General features: G+C 39.9%; 1 protein-coding gene across 1 annotated transcript in view; it reads left to right on the top strand.

Moving 5' to 3' along the window:
* Positions 1 to 297: 297 nt before the first annotated feature.
* The window catches only part of fndc1 (fibronectin type III domain containing 1), a 224,126-nt gene continuing 206,653 nt past the window's right edge, over positions 298 to 17,770 (top strand). The window contains exon 1 of the mRNA XM_069931639.1: positions 298 to 478. Coding sequence (XP_069787740.1) covers positions 358 to 478 — 121 coding nt within the window. The 5' untranslated portion in view covers positions 298 to 357. The remainder of the gene's footprint in view (positions 479 to 17,770) is intronic.

The following is a 17,770-nucleotide window of genomic DNA, read 5'->3' as shown; positions in this document are numbered from 1 at the left end:
TAAAATAGAGTTCTTGATTGACGAAGGAGTTTAAAACATGGGGGCTTCTATGAATATTTCGCCACAGATAAAACTATTTGGATACTTCCACCAGAGATCTGTTCAAGCGCTCATTATCCACGAACGTGGACCTTCCTTTTGTGCACAGAGAAGGGTCGATCCATGACTGCCCCACTCCAGAGTTGTGCCTGGTCGGGGAAGGGGGCGTGCGGTGAGAGAGGGAGAGAGGCCGGCGCTCCCACCGTCAGTCGGAGGGGGGAGACAGTGGCGTTCGGTTGGCGCGAGCCGGGAGGGAGAGGTTTGCTGCAGCCTCAGGCGGCGGAGGAGGAGGGGGAGCGAGCGCGAGGGCTAAGCTTCATGCTGGGGAGAGTCCCGTTCGGCGCCAGCTGCAGCCCGGAGCACCCAGAGTCAAAGATGTCCACAACGGCAACCTGCCTCGTCCTCTTCACCATCATCTTCTCCGTCAAGCCGCCACAAGGTCAGGACTGTCTGTCATTTAAAACCAATCAGTTGCAAGGAGAGTTTGTGAGGAAAGTTTACCAACGCACCATTTAACTTTTGGCAATATGATAGAGGGTGATAGAACATTTCTTTTCTTCATGAATGATTCAAGTTCTTCATCGATTGGCGTGTTCAGCCATTTAAAGGTCCTTGTATTTCTGCAAACTGCCTGTGAGCATTGAATGTGGCCATCAGCACACAAGGAACGAGTTGACTGAGTTTACTTCTCCTGAGGTTACTGCCCTGTCAGTCTCTTCGGGAGGTTGACGTTGGAATTTTTTCTGATTTTGTGAATAATCAAGCAGAAAAAAATCTGTAAAAAGGTTCAATTTTTCGACTCTATTGTTTTTTTTGAGGAGCAATTATATTAGTGCATTTAATGTTTGTAATGTTTTAATGTAACAAATTATTTCTGTCAGTGTTGGTTGGTGGTTGAGCTTTAGCCAAGTGTGTCCTGGACCGCAGAAGTTTATGACTGCACTGGTTAGTGCATCTTCTGGATCTTTCTTTCTTTCTTCTTTGGCTTGGCTTCGCGGACGAAGATTTATGGAGGGGGTAAAAAGTCCACGTCAGCTGCAGGCTCGTTTGTGGCTGACCAGTCCGATGCGGGACAGGCAGACACGATTGCAGCGGTTGCAAGGGAAAATTGGTTGGTTGGGGTTGGGTGTTGGGTTTTTCCTCCTTTGCCTTTTGTCAGAGAGGTGGGCTCTGCGGTCTTCTTCAAAGGAGGTTGCTGCCCGCCAAACTGTGAGGCGCCAAGATGCACGGTTTGAGGCGTTATCAGCCCACTGGCGGTGGTCAATGTGGCAGGCACCAAGAGATTTCTTTAGGCAGTCCTTGTACCTTTTCTTTGGTGCACCTCTGTCACGGTGGCCAGTGGAGAGCTCGCCATATAATACGATCTTGGGAAGGCGATGGTCCTCCATTCTGGAGACGTGACCCATATCCATCTTCTGGATAGTGTGTGCTGAAATGACATTCAATTCAGTGATTTTAAGGATGAATGTTTGATTTAATGGCTGAGGATGGCTACACTGTTACATTTACAAATTATTGAGGGATGCCACCATGCTGGAAATTCCAGTGTTTAATAATAAGGGAAATCAAAAATGTATATCGAAGGATAATTCACAGTTGGACACTTTCCATGTTCATTCATTGAAAGTGTGCTTTACTGATTTATTGTTTGCCAAAAAAGGATCTAACATCCAGTTTCTAAGGCGAAAAATTCTGACTCTAGTCTAGGAGAAGGTCACAGATTTGAAGTAACAATACAATAATTAGATATCATTCCAGTTCAGACTGAGGGTCACCAGCATTTTGACATGCAAAATCTGCAGTTTGAAATAGTATTTCAAAATTTGAAACCAGTGTGTCATCACCTTGGCAAATTCACTTTTATTCCAATAACCTGCTAGTGGATCCATGCTCTTTTTTCTGCACATATTCAAGTCATAGAAATAGTAATTAAAGGGTTACTTATTTTAGTCACTAATGTAATTGTTCTCCGTTTCATGAGTTTCATTATAATGGATTTTTGTTCGGTCACCAGCAATTTAAAAGCCAACCTATTGAAATAAGTTTTCCAAAATAAAATGCTAATTTAAACCTGATTGAAGTAATGTGGTAATTTTACTGCTGAAGTCTGATCAGATATATCCTAGGTGTCAAACGACTCAATTCAAAAGAAGTTGGAGAATACTGAACACATGACCAGTTTTGAATAGGGAAACAGCTGATTGGGCTGGTTCTGCTTTTCCTCACAAGTACAGATCTGTCAGAAACACTTCCATTCGAGTGAAGATCATTTAAGGATAAGGTTAGGTTTTGGTGACATCACAGGAATGTTCCCCAGATAAGTTCAAATGCACTAATTCACTACTCTCAATGATCTCAAATTCTTCAGTTTACTTCTTATTGGGTCCAGGAACAGATCAACAATGAACACAGGTTTGCCTAATAGTTGCAGTTGAATTGGTGCAGTTACCATAGTGGACGTGCAGATTCAAGTCCCAGGGACTGACATAAGTACAAAATCAAGGCTGACACTCCACTGCGGAGCCAAGGATGTACCATAAAATAAGAAATGACATCTTGTGTGACAAAGTAAGGAACTGTGTGCTCTTTTAGGGAGGTGCTGTAGATCATTAGACACTATTTTAAAGAGCAGGAGAGTTAACATGGAGTTATCTATGATATCTTTGCCATTATTTACCTATCAAATTGTATTTTCAGAACAAATTATTATTTATCTGTACTAATTATAAAGAATTTTGGAATGTTCTTGAGAGTGTGATGTTCTACAGCATGTTTGTCTTTGTCTTTAGTACAGCAGATTTCAGATTTGTTGCCAGAGTGCACACATAACATCGCAAACAACCCTGAGATTCCTTTTTTTTCCCTGCGGGTGCGAAAAATGTCAAAGCAATTTGCATGCTGTTTTTCTGACAAAAATTGACACCCTTACGCAAAATGGACCAAGGATTGAATGTTTGGCCATGCTGCAAAATCTACACTTCAATAAGGGAAGAGAGGTAGGAAGATGGAGTTCAGGAATTAATTCCAAAATTCTGACTATGACAACTTAAAACTCTGCCACTTGTACTGGAGGGATTAAATCTGTGGCAGGCAGAATTAAAGGAACATGAAAGTATTTGAAGTGTAAATTTACTCCGATAAGTCAAGTTTATTGTCATCTGATTGCTCAATTACAACCCAATGAAACCGCATTCACCGGTCCTCGGTGCAGAACACACAGACACAACCAGACGTAACACACGTACAGACAAAAAATATGTATGCAGGACAAATAAATAAATATTGTTTCATGAATATGAGAGTCTCGTATGGTTAGTGTGAGTAGTTCCTTTGGCTGTTCAGAATTTTCACTACCCATGGGAAGAAGTTGTTCCTCAGCCTGGAGGTGCTGGCTCTGATACTCCTGTATCTCTTTTCCAATGGGAGCAGTCAAAAGATGTGTGCGGGTGGAATGGATCTTCAATGATTTTGTGCGCCCTCTCCTGACAACGATCCTGGTAGATCACACCAATGGAAGGGAGGGCGACTCCCTTGATCCTCTCTGCCACTCTTGTGGTCCTGTGCAGACCTCCAATCCATTTCTCTGCAGCAACCATATCACACTGTGATGCAGCCGGCCAGTACGCTCACAATAGAGCTCCCTTAGAAGATTGACATAATGGTGGCCGGTAGCCATGCCCGGTTCAGTCTTCTCAGGAAGTGCAGTCACTGTTGTGCCTTCCTGACAAGTGAGGAGATGTTGAATGTTTACGATAGGTCACTAGTTAAGTGAACTCAAAGGAACTTTGCGCTTTCCACTCTCTCTACTACCGAGCTGTTGAATCTTACTGGGGAGTGGTTGTTCCTGGTCCTCCTGAAGTTCACAATCATCTCCTAAGTTGAGACTCAGTTTGTTATTCTCGCACCGTTTCACGAGATTTTCCACCTTTCTCTATAGAGGGGCTCATCTTGGTTACTAATGAGGCCAACTACTGTTGTGGCAGCTGCAGACTTGATGACCGTGTTAGAGCTGGATCTGGTGATGCAATCTTGGGTCAGTAGAGTGATCAGGAGCAGGGTGAGCACACAGACATGAGGTGTGCCAGTTTTCAGCGTGATGGTGCTTGATATTCTGCTACCAACCAGGACAGACTATGATCTTTCTGTTAGGAAGTCCAGAATCCAGATACAGGGAGGGGTGATGAGTCCCACTGAGGTCAGCTTTTCCATCAGCCTCTGGGGAATTATCATATTAAATGTTACACTGAAGTCAATGAACAGCAGCCTGGCATATGAGGCATGGTTCTCAAGGTGTGTCAGGACAGAGTGAAAGGACAAGGTATTGTGTGTGGAATGGTTTCTTCTATAGGTAAATTGCAATGGGTCCAGTGTCTCTGGGGGTTGTGCTTTGATGTGTTCCATCACCAGACTCTCAAAGCATTTCATAATGGTGGAGGTCAGCGCCACAGGTCAGTAGTCCTGTTATCGTCGGTCTCTTGGTTACTGGAATGATGGTGGCTGACTTGAACCCTGTGGGAATGTTGGGCTGCTGCAGTGAGGTGTTGAAGATGTCCATGAAGACCTCCATCAATTGGTCTGTGCAGTCCTTCAGTACCTGACCAGTATGTTGTCTGGTCCCGCTGCCTTGTGTGTGTTCACCTTGGATAGGATTCTCCTCACCTTGGCCGAGGCGATGCGGGAGCCCATTCATCGGGGGACACAGAGCTTTCTTCAGTGTCGTTCTGTTCTTCTCATTAAACAATGTATAGAAAATGTTCAGTCAGTCTGGAAGGGAGGCATAATAAAAGAAACTCAACCCAACCAGGTTGCGGACATTATGAACCCAAGCTCTTACAATATTTTCCGTCGATGCGGTCATTCACCGCTTATCATTGCTAGACATGGACACAACACAAAACTTTTTATTCATGCCTGACGATAGCATTTGAAGTCTGGATTAAATTGGCTCCCTCCAGCCCAACATAGGTGGATGTCACTGTCTCAATGTGGCTCTGAGCCAGACATGATGCCGTATTCCCTGAATGCACTTTTAGGTAACGCTTTTGTTGACTTCCTAATGTAGTGTTGCACCACTGACACCAAGTCATATTTGAAATAAACACATTAAAATAAATAATTTCCCCAAACCATCACCTGCTTCCTGCTTGTTTGCTTCATCCAGCTGCTGGCTTTCGACGCTAAGTAAAATTAACTTGGATGAAGTGCAGGCACAATTGACATTGCATAGTTTGATCCAACTTGAGCTCATATGTTTTGGCATAACATTAACTGCATTCAACCAGAACTTAATTCATAAAGTGAGGTATAATCAAACTTGGATTTGGGACCAAGCTTTAGGTTACTCTGAAAAGCAAGGAGCAAGATTGTAGAGGGAATTGAAAATGAAGGGTGAGATTTCTTAAAATGAAACTACCTTTTACTGGATGGCAGTTAGGTGAGGAAGTACAGCCTGCAAGGTGAATGAGGCTTGACATGAGTTTGATTGGAAACAGCAAAGTTTTGGATGATCCCTAATTTATGGAGAATAAGTGTTAAGTTGGTCAGAATTATTTGAATTATTTATTTTTATTCATTTTATTGGGATTTTGGATCAGTGACAGTGCCACCATTTATTGATTATCCCAAATTTCCCTTGAGAAAGGCTACACATCACACTCCAAATGGGACCCAACAGTATCAGACAGATGTTTTTGCTGTAAGAAGGAAATGGGAACAACAGTACATGCAATTTGGGCATGTGAGAAAGTGAAAAAATTTTGGGAAGATCTAAATCAGGTATTAAATAAAATCACAAAAAGCAACATACCAAAAAATCCAGAGATCTTTCTTCTAAGTAATATAAGAAGTAAAGAACTTGAACTCGATTTGGATGGAGCACAAAAACGATTTATTATGATAGCCTTAGCTGTAGCAAAAAAATGTATTATGTCAACCTGGAAATCAGAAGACAACTTGAGAATACAATAATGGTACATAGAAATAAATAAATGTATTCCATTAGAAAAAATAACATTTAATTTAAGAAATAACATCACAATATTCGAACAAATATGGGAACCGTACATGGAACACAATAGAGAAATCCTACCACGGACCTCCACCACCTAAAATGACAGAAAGAGAAGACAACGAAATGAACTGACTCAGTATATAAAAGTAAAAGACAAAAGTTTCTTGTTTATTTTTATTAAGTGACGACATTGTTTAACGGGTTTAATGTATCTTATAGATTGAACTTTGGAAAGGGAGGTGAGGGAGGGAAGGAAAGGAGGGGAAAAAAGGGGAGAAAATGACACTGTATATGTTCAAGAGAAAAATATCTGTTAAGTATTTTGGTCAGTATGGTTTATAGTGCAAAAAAAAATTTAAAAAAAGAGGAAGCGGTGGTGAATTTCCACATTAACTGCTGCAGTATGTCCAGTGAAGATATTGGCCTGTGCTAGGATATCCTGGATATAGAGCCAATGAGAGGGAAGGAATGGCAGCACACCTGATTGATGGAGATATGTGACTTAGATAGGATCTACAGGTGTTAGTGATTGCAGATGTCTGCTACCCTTGAGCTTGTGGGCAGAAATGGTCAGTTTTTGGAGCTGCTATGAATTAACCTGGTTGAGTAACTGTTACATTTTGTAAATGGTAGAGTTGGGTCAGTGGAGGACTGAGTGAATGTCATAGTTGAAGGGCAGTGTTCAAATGAACTTATCCAGTTATTCTGGATGGTTTTGAGTCTCTTGAGGGATGGTGGATCTGCACGTCAAGACAATTGGAATAGTGTTTCTTCTGAGAAAGGTCGTTGTCAGGAGATGAGTCATTGGCTACATAATAGCCAGCCTCTTGGAACCACAGAACTTGTGGCTTAGTCGCTGGTCAATTGTGAACACCCCCCCACCCCCCACCAAGAATGTGATGGTATTGAGAGTAAATGCCAAGTTGTAGATGGGTGGACCATATCTTGTTGGAAATCATTATTGCCAGCAGTTCTGCAGCATGAATATTATTTACCACTAGTCAGCCTTGAATGTCTAGATCTTGTAGATATTGACTATTTTACTTGCTCAGGAATTGGGAAGAGAACTAAACACAGAACAATGACCAGTGGGATTCCTGCACGTCACTATATGATGGAAAGGAATTGTTCATGATTAGTCAGTTTCAGTGTGTTGATCTGCTACTCTTGCTTCACCCCTGGGATTCAGCTCTTTGGACTACGTTTGGGGACTAAGGCTGTGAAGAAGTTTGAAGTAGACAAGTTCTGGTGAAGCAGATGAATACCTTGTCAGTGAGTGCTGCTTGACAGCACTGAGAACAATAGCTTCCATCTGTTTGTAAATGGCTGAATGTCAATTGATGGGGCAGTAATTAGCTGGATTACATTTATCCGCCTTGCTGATGGGTAGTGTGGACTGGGTAATGGGTAAGATATAGGTTGTCTATGCCTGGAGCCAATGGAGATGAGTGGGGCCCTAAATGACCACTTCTCATCTGAATTTACAGTGGAGAAAGGCATGTTTGCAAGGGGAAAGTAAATAGCAATGTCTTAAAGAGAGACCATGTTATTGGAGATGGTGCTGAAGGACTTGAAACTTTTTAAGGTGGATGTAAGTCCTAGGACTGGAATATGCTAAGAGGTGGTACAGTGTGCACACACCATTTGCAACCAGCTCACAAAGGAAATTAGTGTGCATGCAAAACTGAACAAAGTAGTTCAAAGTATAGAATAAAATCTTAACTAAATATGTTACTTCGTTGAAGGCAATCATACTTGCATTATATTAAAACAAGCCAATACAGTTTTATTAGCCATGAGAGATAGGCTGTGTCAAAATGATCTTGAAACAACTTCAAGTATACATTTGCACAAGCATTCGGTGCGTGTATACTTTTGTCACGGGAAAAAAATTTTCACATAAGAGTTTTGTGCATGCACACTGACTACTAAATATTAGAGGGAACATTGGCTGCAAAGAAAAGCCAGGGAATGATGTACCAGTGAACCCACTATCAGCGATGGGTAAGTTCTTGAAGGGAATCCTGAGAGACTGGATCAATCAGCATTTGGAAAGGCAAAGGGTAGTCAGCAAGTCTTTGCATGTGGGAAATCATGCCTCATAAATTTGATTCTTTTTGAAAAAGAAGATTGATGGACTTCAGTGGTCCTTTGACTTTGGTAAGATGGTCGAGAAGGATGCATGGTATCCAGAGCAAGCTCGCCAATTGGATACAAAATTGGCTGGAGGCGAGGAAAAGGGTGGTAGTGGTGGAGGGGTGTTTTGTCACACTGGAAGGATGTTACAATGGGATCTTGATTAAATGAATCAGTGGGATGAGCAATGGTAGATGGGGTTTATTTTGATGTAATTCATTTTGGCAAGTGAAGCTGACTTTCAGGAATGGGTAGGGGGCTGAGGAATGCTGTGGAATAAAGATGTGTAGGGGTATAGACACATATTTCCCTGAACATGGCAACTTGAGTGGATAGGTTAGCGCAGAGGGCATTTGGCTCATTTCCCTTCATTGAATGAAGATTTGGGGCAACATGTTATAGTTGTCCAAGATGTTGGTCATGTTTGGAATATTGTGTGTGGTTCTGGTTTCCTTGCAATGAGAAGGTTGTCATTAAACCTAGAAAGAATACATGAGGAAATTAACAGGACTGTAGCAGTTGAATATAAGGAGAGGTTGAGTTGATAAGCACTTTTTTCCTTGGAGTGTGCAAGGTTTGAGGGGTGACATTATAGAGGTATACAAAATCATAAATGGCAGAAATAAGGTTACAGATCTTTCCAGGATATGGAGGTCTATTGCTAGAGGATGTAGGTTTGAGAGGGTGAAGATTTAACCGGGACCTGAGGGATAGCGGTGGGTATGTGAAGAGAGCTGCCAAAGGAAGTGGTGGAGATAGATATGATGACAACATTTAAAAGACATTTAGACAGGTTCGTGGGATCTGGGCCAAGCACAAGCAAATAGGTCTGGCTCAGATGGGTAATTTGATTGGGATGTGAGAGTTGGGCTGCAGGACCTATTTCCATGCTCTGAGTCTAAATTTTGGCAATGTGCAGAGGTGAAATGGGCTGATGATGGCATGAATAGTTAGCCGAGATGTTATCTTGGAAGTAAAAATGACACTAAATCTGAATGGTTTGGTTCATTCTTTGGATGTTACAGTAGAAAGGGATGGAGTTTCTGCGTAGAAATGAAGACAATAATGTTAGATCTCCTAGTATTTGATTGGTAGAAATGTTTTCTCATCCAGTACTGTAACAATATTAATATTTGGGGAGAATTTATAAGATTTAGAGTAGGTCACATACATACACACATTTTAAAACAGATCATATTTGAAAGACTAAAGAAATATTGAGGAGTTCTTGGAGAATGTAAGTACCTTTCACAAGTAGGTGTTAATTGAACAGATGTCATAAAATGAATGACCATTGTTTGGAACTGGAGACACAATGGCTAGTGGAAGCTCTTTTCAAGGGTTTTGCCAGAGTGCACAGAAAGGTTACTCCTGGATTGTTTACTAAGATAACAACTTGAGAAGAAGAAAGAACTCCTGTTGTTTGCTGGAGAAGGTGGGGGTTTTGCACGACATGAGTCACATGCTACCTTTGGAGTTTCAGTTGGAAAAGAGAGAGAGTTGAATTAACAGCTCAGTCAGTCAGTCAGTGTGTGGGACACTGACAAGTAACTGAAAAGTGCAATCCAGGACAAACTGTTTGAAACTGATGAAAGCAAGTTCCAGAGCAGTAGATGGCTAGAAGTGCTATCTGTCTGATGTCTTGAAATAGAGGAAGGAATGGAACTTTGTGGTAGCTTGAAGAAAGAGGTTACCATCTGGAAGACCCTGATGGGGCAAGTTTCATTAGTGAGACCCTGAGGTGACTATTGGTGGTACCTCAGTTGTAGAAATCCTGGAGCAACAAACCCTACAAGAACCTTTCAAGCACCAAGCCGGGTGAACTTTTTACATGTTAAATTCTGTGCACAGTATGATGATTGCCTGCAACCAGAGAACTTGGAAGAAGGAGAAGTGAGATTGAACTGTGAACCAAATTTCTTAAATACACACACACACACACACACACACACACACACACACACACACACACACACACACACACACACACACACACACACACACACACATGCACTTAGAATTAGAAGGGGGTAATTTGGGTTAGTATAGAGTAGAGTATAAGTATAGAGTTAAGTTAAAGTTTGATTCTATTTTCATGTTTGAAGTTGATTAAAAATAACTTTTGTTTTGAAAGCCACTTACCTTGGTGAATGTCTATTGCTGCTGGGGTTTGGGGGGCTCGTGACAGTACTGCATGTTAATGAAGACACTGACAATTTGGATGTAGTGGAGAGGTCAGATAAGGTCAATCAATGTCCATGCAGAAAATGAGGCTGGATTTTCAGATGATAGTTAGAGTTGGAACTGTTCAATCAATTTATGGTGTTGTATCTTCTTTGAGAGTCTATGGTGCTTGATCAGGCAGCGTGCTTCTCAATTTCCAGATTACAGTGGAAGGCTTCTAAATTTTGAGATTATGTTCAGTCTAAAGAAGCTGCCCCCCTTTTTGCACCATTATAAATTAGTAAATTTGATTTTGAGTGATTGGCATTTTTTTGACATAATTTGCATTTCATGATTTGGAGCTTTTCCATCATTTTGTGCTTAAAGGAGTCCTAGTCTGTTCACATGATATCACAAACAGTATTGAGCTAAATTGCTGACTAATCTGATTCAGGTGCTCATTTAGTTAACCCCAAGACCAGTTTCCTGTTCTCTGAATAATACTGTGGAATCTTGCTTGTCCATTTGAATAATATTTTTCCAGACCCTTGTTTCTGCAGTAAGGTCAAACTGAGGTAAGATTTTGGAAAAATGTATGAATGATGTAATACAAAACTATTCAGGCCACGGAAATGTCAAGTTGAAAGAGTTCATTTTAGAGTTTAGGCCATAGAACATTACAGCACAGAAACAGGCCCCTTTGGCCCTTCTAGTCTGTGCTGAACTATTTTTATGCCGAGTCCCACTGACCTGCACCCAGTCTATAGCCCTCCATACCTCTCCCATCATGTGTCCGTCCCAATTCTTCTTAAATTTTAAAAATGAGCGTCTTTTGCTGAAACAAAGGGGGATGGTGCAGGTTCCAAAAGTTTGAATGTAGGAGCTGTTGGCTGCCCTCAGTGCTGGGCCCTGCCTTCTGCTGCGAGGATTGGGCCATAAAGCCTTGAGATTGTGGAGGAGAAAGAAGTGGTGTGCGAGGTGGAGAAAGCACGGTAAGTGGGCAGGGGTCCATGCTAGGCTGAGAGCAAACCCCTGCTGCCTGGCTCTCCCAACCATCCTGCTCACCAACGTCTGCTCCCTGATGAATAAAATGGATGACATCCGATTCCAGAGGGTTGCGCAGTGGGAGTACAGGTACTGCTGTGGACTGGTCTTCAATGAAATGTGGCTTAGTGACAGGGTTCTGGATGCAGCCATTCAGCTAGACAAGCTCACCTTATTTCGGGCTCTGTGTGGGACAGCCCATGGCTATGGCCTATGCATTTATATCAATATGGAATGGTGTAAGGACTTGGTACGAGTCTCTGGTCACTGCTCAACTCTGGTGGAATTTGTGACTGTCAGATACAGATCATTTTATCTACCATGGGAATTCACCACGGTCCTTGTAGTAGGTTTTTACATTCCCCCCCACCCCAGCGCTAATGCTAAGGAGGTGATCTGGGAACTGTACAAGGCGATAAACAAACTGCAGACCGCACACCCTGATTGACTGATTATCATCAATGGGGATTTCAACCAGGTGAACCTCAAGTCAGGACTACCTAAATTCTACCAGTAGATGACTTTGCTACAAGACCTTGTGTACACGAACATCTCTGATGTTTATCGGGTGGAGCCCTGATCCCACTTCAGATATTCAGACCACATCTCTGTAATGCTCATCCCAGCATACAGACCGCTTGCTGGACGTTACTGACCAGTCCTGAAGCAGGTTAAAACCTAGCCAGTAAGGGCCATTCACACAATTCAAGACTGTTTTGAGCTCACTGACTGGCACATGTTCAAGGAGGCAGCAACTGTTGGCGACGACATAAATCTGGAGGAGTATACGGCAACAGTGATCAGCTACATTAGTAAGTGTACTGACATCACTGTGCCCAAGACCATCACTACTTGCTCTAATTTTAAATGAGATCGGTTTTGAAGTGTTTGTGTGACCTAACTAAAAACGCACAATCTATCTTCCAAACTATATTTATATACAAGGAAAATTTAAACCCACTACAAAGAAAGAAGCTATTTGGTGGAAAAAAAGAATTCTTATCAGAATGATAAATTACCTCATTCATCAACATTTCTACCTTCATAACAAATCTAAGATTACAAAAGTAACCCAAAAAGGGTTCCCACAGTGTTTTAAAAATTGAATTCAAATCTGAAATTGAGCATCTAATCTTAAAATTTAAACATGACGACGTCACATTGGAAAAGCTAATATATGTAGCTCAGATGTTGTTAAAGTTGTGTCACTCTCTCCAACTATACCAAACAAAGCAGTTAAGAGATGAAGCTTAAAATTAACTTTAAAAAGTGCAGAGTAAGTTTGAACATATTAATTCCAATATTTCTCAAGACTCTGACATACAATTTAGAAAACATTATGATTAAATGAGATTTTCTCTCTCTAGTCCTATTTTTTTCTAACTATTTCTTTAAACCTTCCATGATTGATGTAACTTTTAGAGAATGGTTTAGATTGGGCATTAAATGTTTAAAGATTTATTTGTCGAGAGCAGCCTCACTTCTTTTGAACAACTTTCAGTTAAACACGGTCTACCAAATGCTCATTTTTTCCGTTATCTTCAAATTAGAGATTTTTTAACGATCTTAATTATATACATTTCCTCAGAAGACTGATAAGAATTTAATTGATGTACTTTTTAATTTACAACCTTTTTACAATGGTTCAATATCTAACATTTATGATATGTTGTTAGGATCTCTCAGATAAAATTAAAGAAGCCCGGGAACAGGACCTACAGCTTTTAATCTCTGAAGAAACTTGAAATATAATTTTCAAATTGGTTAATGCCTCTTCTGTATGTGTCCAATTTAAATTAGTCCATAGGGCTCGCATGTCCCAAGTCACACTGTTTTATTTTTATGTGCATTTATCTCCTTGTTGTAATAAATGCAACAATGGAGATGTGTCATTAATTCCTATGTGCTGGACGTGCTTGTTAGTATTTTTAAAAATGTGAATTTATCTATTGATGGTGGCATTCATTCTCTTCCTCACCTACTCCCCAACTATTTTTAGTTGAGGAACTGTGAGAGATGGGAAAATTGATCTAAAATTATGAACATGGAAGAAACTAAAGTTCATCAGTAAAATGGCTGTAACCAGTTCAAACAGGATAAGCTTGGGGCTTAGGATGCAGGAAAGCAGAGTCAGCACGATTAACATAAGAATCTTCTAGTCTTTGTGACAAGACCATAGGACTAAGATAAGGAATGGTAAGGTACAATAGAATGTAGGAAGTTGAGGTAGTCTGGATCAGATAAGGGTCTCCTAGCCCTGGACAGAAGTACCAAGTCATACATTTCTAATTAGCTAACCATACACAGATTTATACATATGAAATTAGCCAACCCTAGATAGAATGAGTCAACTCTGCATATCAAGAGACTGTAGCCCTGAGAATCAGGAAGGTGTGAATAAGGACAATAACATGAAGGGACACCGACAGGATACCCCCCCTGGTCCTCCAAGTATTCTGAAATTGCATGTAGGCAGGCAGGATTGCCTAATGCCAAACCTCTCCAGCAGGAGGCAGAAGAATGTAAGGGGGAGGGTATTCCTACACTGAAATCAACTGTATAAAAGTTGGATGAGCCCCAGTGTCTGTGTGTATTCCCAGGGTAAGGGGAAGCACCCAACTTTGCATTGTTGTAGTAATAAATGTTCTTTGTTCTCAATTTTTGTCTCGAGCAATTTCTTTAAAGGTACTTTAATTCCTAACAGAACCATTTAAGGGTCTACCATAATTGCTGATCTAGTATCACAAATTGACTAAACCAGGCTGATTTAAGTTTCCTGAAGAATATTCATGAACTAATGACTTTTTAGGATAATATGGTAATTTAATGGTTGCTTTGTTTGCATGTATTTAAAGTTTCCACTTGTCACATGTAACTAAAACTCGTTTCTCTAGATCAATGGTTCTCAACTGCGACTTCCAGTCCAGTAACTTAACCACTGCTTATTGCACCCCACTTTTATGTTCAATGATGGCAAAAGTCACCTTGAATATGCACAATACTGCCTAGCTTCTGGTCTTGGCACTTCATGAGGAGGGAGAATATTCTGTGCCAGGTGGATCTCTGTGCATATGAACTTTAAGCATATGCAAGAGTTTGGTCCTTGTTGGTAAATGTTGAAGCCCAGAAATTTAGTGGGAGCTGTTCTGTTTTTTGTGTTGGTAGGAGTTGGGATGGCAGGTGTTTAAGTTTATGAAAGGCCTGAGTAACTTTTTTGGGGAGGGGGAAGTGTGGCGTAGAACAGATTTTTTATACTTTTGAAATGCAGCACTGTAACGGGCCCTTTCAGCCCTGAAGTCTGCACTGCCCAAATAGACCCATGTGACTAACTCCATAGTCATACTAACCCTGTATGTCTTTGGAATGTGCGAAGAAACTGGAGCACCTGGAGGAAATCCACACAGTCATGGGGAAAACGTACAAACTCCTTAAAGACGGCGCCTGATTCAAACTTGGGTTGCTGGTGTTGTAATAGAGATATACTAACCATTATGCCAACCACACCACCCTATCATTTGCTTGTTCTATTTAACAAATCTTAAGCAAATTTTTAAAACACACATTTTACTCTACTCATCTCACCGAAACAATGCCAAAGAGTAATCAATAAATTTCTGGATTTTCATAACGCATTCATATTCATTAATAGGCCAACTTGCACTGTCATAAATTAATCAAGTTGACCATAAATTAATCAAGTTGATCAAGTTGACCTAAAGTGTACTGCCTTCAAGAAACTCTCAGAATTTGTTCGCCCCAGACTCTTGGAGTTGGCTATACTGTTGTCATTGTCTGAGCTACCATGATGACCTCAATTGTTGGTGGGTAAGTATTCCAGGAATGCAGCCTGACTCTTCTCAGTCCACTTATCTGTTTGATACCAAAGACCTATTCATCTATGATTACTGGACATGTTCAAGATTAATTACAACAGATCTTTGCTCAGCAGAGATCACGCGCAGTGGTATGGCGCTGAACTGTTGAAGCAGTTGTTTTAAAGACCAGAGTATATAACCATATAACAAATGAATTGTGTAAAATTGCAATGAAACTTGCCATTTTACGCAACTGGTCAAGGGATAATTCTCAGGCATTTACCTTGCTTTAATTGCCACTAGTTTTATTTATCTTTAATATGTGGCGGTGTTTCCTCTGTGCTTATTCCATCAAACAATTTTTAATTTCAATTATCTTGATCGTCAGACATCAAACATTTTTTAATTTTTAAAAATTTTTCACACTATGAACCATATTAACCAAAATACACACAAATTTGCAGTGTCATTTTCTCCCCTTTTCTCCCCTCTCTTCCCTCCCTCCTTCCCACTCCCCTCCAAACCCATTAAACGTTCAACATATACAATACAATAAACCCATTAAACAATGTCATCATACAATGAAAATAAACAAGAAAATTGTGTCATCTACTTTTACACACTGGGTCAGTTCATTTCGTCTTCTTTTCATTCTATCGTTTTAGTGGGTGGAGGTCCGCGGTAGACCCTCTCTGTTGTGTTCCATGTACGGTTCCCAAATTTGTTCAAATAATGTGACTTTATTTTTTAAATTATGTTATTTTTTTCCAATGGAATACATTTATTCATTTCTATGTACCACTGCTGTACCCTCAGGCTCTATTCTGATTTCCAAGTTGACATTATACATTTTTTTGCTACAGCTAAGGCTATCATATAAATCTTTTTTGCGCTTCATCCAGTTTGAGGCCTAATTCTTTACTTATATTACTTAGAAGAAAGATCTCTGGATTTTTTGGTATGTTGCTTTTTGTGATTTTATTTAATACCTGATTTGGATCTTCCCAAAACTTTTCCACTTTCTCACATGTCCAAATTGCATGTACTGTTATTCCCATTCCTTCTTACACTGAAAACATCTATCTGATAATGTTGGATCCATTTATTTAACTTTTGGAGTGTGATATATAGCCTGTGTAACCAATTATATTGTATCATGCGTAACCTTGTGTTTATTATATTTCTCATAGTTCCAGAGCATAGCTTTTCCCATATTTCATTTTTTATCTTTATGTTTAGATCTTGTTCCCACTTTTGTTTGGGTTTATAGCTTATTTCATCATTTTCTTTCTCTTGCAGCTTGATGTACATGTTTGTTATAAATTGTTTAATTATCATTGTGTCTGTAATCACATATTCAAAGCTGCTTCCTTCTAGTAATCTCAGTCTGCTTCCCAGTTTGTCCTTTAAGTAGGTTTCAGTTGGTGGTATGCAAACATTGTACTGTGAGTTATTCCATATTTGTACTTCATTTGTTCAAATGATAATAAATTATTTCCCAAAAAACAATTTTCTATTCTTTTAATCCCTTTTCTCTCCCATTCTCTTAAGGAAAGGTTATCTATTGTGAAAGGGATTAGCTGATTTTATGTCAATAATAATTTTGGTAGTTGGTAATTTGTTTTTTCCTTTCTACATGAATCTTCTTCCAAATGTTGAGCAGATGGTGCAGTACTGGTGAACTTCTATATTGCACCAGCTTTTCATCCCACTTATAAAGTATATGTTCTGGTACCTTCTCCCCTATTTTATCTAGCTCTAATCTGGTCCAATCTGGTTTTTCCCTTGTTTGATAAAAATCTGATAGATATCTTAATTGTGCTGCTCTATAATAATTCTTAAAGTTTGGTAGCTGCAAACCACCTTGTTTGTACCATTCTGTTAATTTATCTAGCGCTATCTTCGGTTTTCCCCCCTTTCCATAAAAATTTCCTTATTATTTTCTTTAGCTCATTGAAGAATTTCTCTGTTAAGGGAATTGGTAATGATTGAAATAGGTATTGTATCCTTGGGAAGACATTCATTTTAATGCAATTTACCCTTCCTATCAGTGTTAGTGGTAAATCTTTCCAATGTTCTAAGTCATCTTGTAATTTCTTCATTAATGGCTGATAATTTAATTTGTATAGATGGCCTAGATCATTATGTATGCTTGTATTTGCCATTTAAATGGTGATTCTTTTTTAAACTTTGTGAAATCTCCATTATTCATTGGCATCGCTTCACTTTTATTTGCATTGATCTTGTACCCCAATATTACTCCATATTCCTTCAATTTCTTATGTAATTGTTTTATTGATAATTCTGGTTCTGTTAAGTATACTATGATGTCATCTGCAAATAGACTGATTTTATATTCTTTTATTTTTATCCCTTTTATTTTATTTTCTGTTCTTATCAGTTCTGCCAATGGTTCTATTGCTAATGCAAACACTGAGGGAGATAGTGGACATCCCTGCCTAGGTGACCTGCTTAATTTAAATTGATTCGATATATATCCATTTACTGTCACCTTCACCATTGGACCCTTATATAATGCTTTAATCCAATTAATATATTTCTC

The sequence above is a fragment of the Narcine bancroftii genome, chromosome 4 (genome assembly GCF_036971445.1).
Source record: "Narcine bancroftii isolate sNarBan1 chromosome 4, sNarBan1.hap1, whole genome shotgun sequence".
In the NCBI taxonomy this organism is placed as follows: domain Eukaryota; kingdom Metazoa; phylum Chordata; class Chondrichthyes; order Torpediniformes; family Narcinidae; genus Narcine; species Narcine bancroftii.
The sequence above is the reverse complement of the archived record's forward strand: the minus strand, read 5'-3'. Positions and strand labels throughout refer to the sequence as shown.